Source organism: Trachurus japonicus, chromosome 12 (assembly GCF_045865225.1).
Source record: "Trachurus japonicus isolate A0001 chromosome 12, Traja_1.0".
Taxonomy (NCBI): domain Eukaryota; kingdom Metazoa; phylum Chordata; class Actinopteri; order Carangiformes; family Carangidae; genus Trachurus; species Trachurus japonicus.
In genome coordinates this window covers 23,627,080-23,633,900 of record NC_140918.1, presented here as the reverse complement: position 1 = coordinate 23,633,900, position 6,821 = coordinate 23,627,080, and the positions used below count along the sequence as shown (strand labels likewise).

Below are 6,821 nucleotides of genomic sequence, written 5' to 3'. Positions count from 1 at the left end.
ACTAACATTTAAATATAAGTAGGATTTTGGAGCAAGAATTTTAAGCGATCAGTTTATCTTGATCTTGCATGAATAGAAAATTTCCAGCAAGTTTTGATCAGACTCTGGAATGATGATGATCATTTATTAATTTTCAGTAATCCTTGTGCTCAAAGCTAAATTGATGAAATGTAATTGATGAATTGTTGAATTAAATTAAAAAAAAAAGGCAGTTCATCAGAATTGGTTGCTGGGTGCTTTTCAAAATAAAACTGTCAAACTTCCTTCAAACTAAAACTCACGCACCAACTTTATCAATCAGTGACCTCCCGAACCTGACAAATATTATATGCTCTCTCTCATATCAATTATTCACTCATATGTAATTTATTCTCATTGATATGCACACATGTGTCGTATGTTTGTACCTCCTAACTTCTACACTGACAACCCGAGAAGAAAAAAAGTAGGCTATACGGCACCATCTGAGTTATATTTTGCATTATAGGTGTACATATCTTGAATATTATAATTACACGTCTTCAGATGAATTCAAACTTTACTTCCTGTCAAAAGGAATCGAATGAATTCTTGCATGAGGATTTTACCAAGAGCAAGAGCCCCGACATCCTCCTCAGAGTGCAGCCCCGAACTTTACACAAGCTCGGATGTGTCTTTCCCCCCTCATACACTTTCGCTTCATTCAGATCATTTTCACAGGGCTTCAAGTTGGCACAAAAAAAGGAAAGAATCCCTTTGCTGGAAATACTTAAGATTTATATTTAAACTTTCATGGAATCTTTGAGAACATTGAGGAGCAATTTCACATTTGCACTGACATCTAATTTCTCAAGTAGAGTCTGAAATCACAAATTGCCAAGGATTCCCTATGTGCCCAATTATCCTGCATCAATTTCCTTGACCCTGCGGAATGCTGGTAAATTAATCATACCACTTTTTCTTTTTTTTTGCTGTCTTTTTTTTCTTTCTTGAAATACATATGCACACGTTTGATAAACTAATCATACTTGGTCGGTTATGCTCACAAAAAATGATTCAGTCTCGGAAGCGGGATGAGAGTTAGCAGTGAGGTCCAGGGAATTGGGAGATGATAAAACACACACAGTTGCACATGCACAAAACAACAAGCATGAACATGCAATTGAATTCATTCACAAAAATCACAAAGTGCTGTTTGGAAGGATGTGAAGTTTCAAATTCTGAGCCTTTCCCCCCCCAATTTCCATTTGTGTATTTTAATTAAATACATAGGCTATAGAATTTAAATCAATTAATGAGTTAAAAAGACAAATTCGGCCATACAAATCAGTATGGAGGAACTGTTTTTTCAGTAAAACATTTCTAGATTTAGACTTTTCATATGACTTTTTCATAGTGTAGATTTATAGATACATAGGCAGATGTCCCTGCATAGTAAAATCAAGTAAATCAAAAATATTAAAAAGAAAAATAAGCAGGCTGAGGAAGGAAAAATCCCTAAACGGAAATGCTAATCAATATGATCAATATATATGTCTGCTGTCATATATTGACCTTAACAGCACTGATAACAGCCTAAGCATCTGAATCATCTTCAATCATCAACTGTGCAGCACCACATTTACAAGGCTGCCTTACCTGTTGATGCCAACATGGCTGCAGAGGCTGCTGTTTCTGGAGCAACAGTGTCCTCTGGTGGAGACATGGCAACAAACAGCCAGGTAAACATCAACAACAAGGAAACAGGGACAACTTCAGTGTATCCGCAAAAATGTCCTCACCTGCCTTTCAGACCCAGTAGAAGTGATGGTTTATTCTAGAAGTGACAGACAAAGATATAAAAAATAAGCCTGCAATAAATGCATCATCATTATCATCATATATAAATTATATAATATAAAAATTTGTCAAAGAAAACATTTCAAAACCAACATACAACTTGGAGACAATATTTGACATTTACTAAGTTTAGCAGTTGGCAGGTAAGTTCACACTAGCCTAGCATAATTGCTATAATTAGTTAAGCTAAACATGTTCGATATTAGACTCACCCGTGTGAGAATAGTTCGACAATTTGGGAAACGCTTACCGGTATTCACTTTTACCCACAGCCTTGGTTAAAAAGGAGCCAGAAGACAGTCAGCTAATCTGGTTTTAGCTCAAAGTGAAACGGGCCACAGTGAAACAGACCAGACGCCCCAAACCTGAATGACGCAGTCAGCGCGAGACCTCAGGAAGGTGTAACTTCCTAGCTCTAAACTACGCTAAGCTAAACGTTTCCTGACAGAAGAGTTATCTAGATAAATGTTGCACAAGTCCTTACAAAACACAAAACTAAATGGGGGAAACCAAAATCACTTATTCTAATAAAAATATTTGATAAAAAATAAAATAAAGCCTCAACTTAAATTATTTAATTTATAAATAAATAAGGTGTAAACAAGTGGAAAGACAACACACCCATTGTCTATATCTGCTGCCTCATTAGTTTTCATCAATACTTAAAATCTATTTTGGTTGCTTTATCATTTTCTTACTACCATGTACTCTTTGTAGTCTTTGTAGTAGGACCCTACAGAACTCAGATGAAGAAAACTTGCACAACTAATTGCTCGGCTGATTAGTTGCTTAATGTGTCATGTTGCCTCATCAGAAAAATTCAAATGCCTGGTTTAGACCAACCTGAACTATATCCCATAGATATTAGCTAACTATAAAGTTAGCTACAATAAAGTAGCAAATGAATGTGAATGTCTTGCTCCAAAAAGACAAATCATCAGAAAACAAAACAAACAGATTAATTTCCCATCAAACAAGTGTTATCTCAATTATTGTTTTGGCTTTCGGGCTCATATGTGACGTATCCAGGAGGGAGTTAGATCACAGGGCTGACGGGAGAATGGACAAATGTCTGAAAATGTTAAATCCCAAAAACAAACTAAACAAAATTATCTTAATGAGAAAATATCTTGATGCTGATTTCCTCAGCGGCATAAACCATATTGAGGCGTTTAGATTCAACGGCAAAAATAAAGAGCAAAACTCAAGAATTGTAGTGCAAAACATTGAAGACGATCTTTATTGTTCACAGTTAAACACAAGCCACTGCTTTAAGAACTTCCTTTTTTGCCATTTTGTCCCAGATTCTCCAGCTCCGGTCAGAGTCCTGGTTTCGTCAGTTTGTGCTGATTGTACCTTCTGTCTTGGTTTGCTGTAGTTACTACGGTTGGCATTTAAGGTGGATTGTTGAACATGCTTTAGATAGCGAGGCAGAAGGAAATGACAGCAGGAGTTCCCGGTGGACAACAGGATTTAAATGACTTTCAAAAGCAGTTTACTTCTAATGCTTAAGAAGAAAGGAGGATACTCCGCATTTATCAGACCTCCAGGGAGGAAAACCTATTGGACATGTTAGATTTTCCAGATCATTTGTAACAGCTGAACACAATCTGAGTTACCACACTTCTGTTAAGATGTTTAAACTCAGCGAAACCAAAAATGTTTTTCATGGCACTTCCAAAAATGGCCAGCTGGTAGTCTTCAACAAAGAAATGTTGATCTTTGTAGCTTGGGCTTGTGTCATTTGCCAGGTCTGTTTCGAATTTAGCTCATGTGCTTGTGAGCACGCTTAATGGCTGAAGTAAAAGGTACAGATACAACAGAAATGTGGAATTCATAAAAATGCATAAAATTTGATCAGTTCTTAAATTCCATACATTTCCCTCGTAGCATCTTTACTGAAATATATGAGAATCAACATGACTCCATAACCTACGTTCTCGCACACTCGCACAACCAAAACAACCAAAACACATTCATCCTTTGACATTATGGACAAAAACTCGTGGGAGTTTTGTATGGAAATGTAAACTCCTCCAAATCAGTCCAGCAACAACAAGGTCTCGCTCCGAAGGTTTCCCCCGGAACAACCTAAACATCTCTACGTACTGATCGCTTCCATCACTCTGATGTAACACTTGCTCAACATGAACCCCCACCCCCCCCAAAAAAAAAATTCAGTTCTAGAGCACGCCTAACAGATGACCAAGATTCATGTAATATCTCCTACTCTCCTGGTGTTTCGTGTCTGATTTTACTTGAGATGGTGTCTTTTAAATTTTTAAAGGCTCCGTTCACTTGAGCCACGTGGCATCGACCACAGCAGGTGATTTAGGTTTTATTTGTCCAATTTTGGAGATTCTGCCTCGAGCGGTTTCTGCCTCTGCCAAACTATAATAGAGGTGAACGTATCTTTATTTGCAGTCCTCACAGCTTTTTGAAAAATGACATGAAATTTTGAACAGCAACTTGTCTTTCCAAAACAATGTCCCTATTACTCTGGATGACCCACAGGCCTTGTTGTGAACTTTTTTTTTCTAAAGGCGCCATTTCTGCAGTAGCAAATATTGTTACAGTGACTGTTCACCATGAGGTCTGGGGATGATCCAAAAAACAAAACAAACAAAACAAAAAAACAAACAGGTTCTGTTTGTGGAATGAATCAGTGAAATAAATAATAATAAAAAGAAAAAAGAAAGAAAGAAAAGGGAAAATCCTGTTGTCCACTCTGAGGAATGGAACAAATAACACTGAATTTCCAATGAGTTGCTGACATGTTACTCTTTTGCTGATTTGTAGCTTTTCTCCATCATTATACTTCAGTCCCTCCGGCCCAGCTCAGTCCTGTGTCTCTAACTGTGCTCGTGATGTGTTTCATTATAGTCCATGATCGTTAGATGCTGCTGCCGGGGGCGACCTGACCCTGCCGGACCCCGTCCACCTGGCCCCGCCCCTGCCTTCCTGCGGGGGCTTTCCTGGCTCGAGGCCCGCTGCTTGGGCTCCTTGGTGGGCACAGTGAGAGGAGTGGCAGGGGTTGGTGCAGGAGCAGGAGCAGGGACTGGGGTTGGAGCTGGAGCTGGGGCAGGGGCGGGGGCGGGGGCAAGGGCAGGGGGTGGAGTTGGAATGGGAGAGGGTGAAGGGCTGCCGGGAGCGATATAAGGTGGGCAGGGCGGCTCCACGCACAGCTCAGTCTTCAGGCCGTGGGCGAGCCCGGAAAGGCGCGGCGGTGGTGGTTGCTCCTCGTCGCACTGGCTCTCGCTCTTGTTGCGGAACAGCTCGCGCGCCCTCATGCCCAGGAAGCTCTTGGCGCTGGGGTAGGAGCCCACGGTGAGCGGCGCGTCGGCGGGGGGCAGGGGCGCCAGCGGGTTGATGTGGGGACAGGACAGGGAGGGCTCCACCAGCAGAGGCGGGGCCAGGTCCTGGCTGCCGTTGATGGAGTTGGCCGTCGACTTGGAAGAGTTGCTCGCCTTTGGTTGCCCTGGCGATAAAGTGCTGCCGTTGCCCCGAGGGGAGTCGTGCGGTGGTCTACTGGCCGCCTCCTCGTTGGTGTGAGTTTTACTTGGTCCATCTGGCACCATGACGCTGTGGGGATCAAATCATTCACATGTAAACAACGGTAATCGTATCAAATTATTGTAATGAAATGCTTCAGTGGTTGTATCAAAGATAGATAATGTGGCAAGATGCATCACCAGGATAATCATTAATGTAAACAAATGTAACCGTGTAAAATAACTTTAAAGGGACAACGAGGAGTTTCTCCATCGGCAGAACGAAAAATTCCACGACAATAAAAAAGTCTCATATTAATGTGGATGAATCTACGTTACCACTTGTTAATGGGCCCATTTTCGATAAATATATGGTTTTGTCTCTATCGTTATTTTGTTATTATTAGTGGTGGTGGAAATGCTGGGCGAGCCGACCAGCGTTTCTTTACTTTCGGTTTCGTGGCGAGTCATGAGAATAACGCAGCAGAATCTCCGTTTATGGTCGGAACTACGACGGTATGTGATCGTCTTCCAACCTCTGACTTTAATTCTTGATGAATGAAAACATGAGTCTGTCTTGTGCCGGTCAAAGAATTTCACGGTGCTCGGAGGCTCATAAATGTAGTGTGAAAATGCTTCGCTTTTCCAAAACTCCTTGTCCCTTTAAACAACGCCACTTATTTACTAAATGCAAATGTCCTACGTCCAAACTTTGTTCACCATTGTAGTTTAGATGGTTACCATGCATTAGCACTACTATTAGCTCCTAGATTAAAGACACAGGAGAGTTGAGGCCGATGGGAATGTAATTACTCTTGGCTGTAAATTGTAGTTCATAGCAAATAACATGCAACTTATGCTGTATGTGGCCCCTGAACTAAAATGAGTTTGACACCCCTGCCCCTAGAGCCACCACACTAGCATCACTAATCAAGTGCTAATAATGTAAATACTGATAATACAATTACTAGAAATACAATTACTGGACTCCTAACAAGAAAATCGACCAAGCTGGAACTTTATAGTCATCAGTTGATTACATGTGATACAAAATGCAAAACAGACAAGAGTTAACACTTTAACTGGGTGTGCTGTGAGCCTGACCTGGAGTCAGCAGGAGTGTGTGTGTCAGCTCTGCCCCCTGGTGGTGAGCTGGCGGCGGTGCTGGCTGGAGCCTCCATCTCCACTCGGCTGTAGAGCTGCAGGAGTTCAGTCTGCAGCAGCTGAGTGATTCTCCTCTGAGCCTGATACCTGCTGTCTGAGGCCTGCATCTCTGCCCTGAACACAAAGACAAAGAGGGGACGGAGAAAACAAGAGAAGGTACGGCTGAGTGACGGATTAGCATGGAATCGGGTGACCGGCTTCACAGGATATTTGTACCTGCTTGCATAAAACAAAATAGACACAGTTATGAAATGTTTGATCTACCTAGACAGCTCATTCATGTCCTGCGTATTTACAGTGGTTACAATCTTACTGTGATGCAAAACAAACTCTGTGTACAGACATCAA

The 6,821-nt window shown here is 41.3% G+C and overlaps 1 protein-coding gene across 1 annotated transcript in view; it reads right to left on the bottom strand.

The window, feature by feature from the left end:
• Nucleotides 1-3,029: 3,029 nt before the first annotated feature.
• The window catches only part of tsc1b (TSC complex subunit 1b), a 37,938-nt gene continuing 34,146 nt past the window's right edge, over nt 3,030-6,821 (bottom strand). Inside the window, exons 21-22 of the mRNA XM_085793879.1 lie at nt 6,414-6,587; nt 3,030-5,400 (exon numbers count right to left, since the gene is read on the bottom strand). Coding sequence (XP_085650005.1) covers nt 4,671-5,400; nt 6,414-6,587 — 904 coding nt within the window. The 3' untranslated portion in view covers nt 3,030-4,670. The remainder of the gene's footprint in view (nt 5,401-6,413; nt 6,588-6,821) is intronic.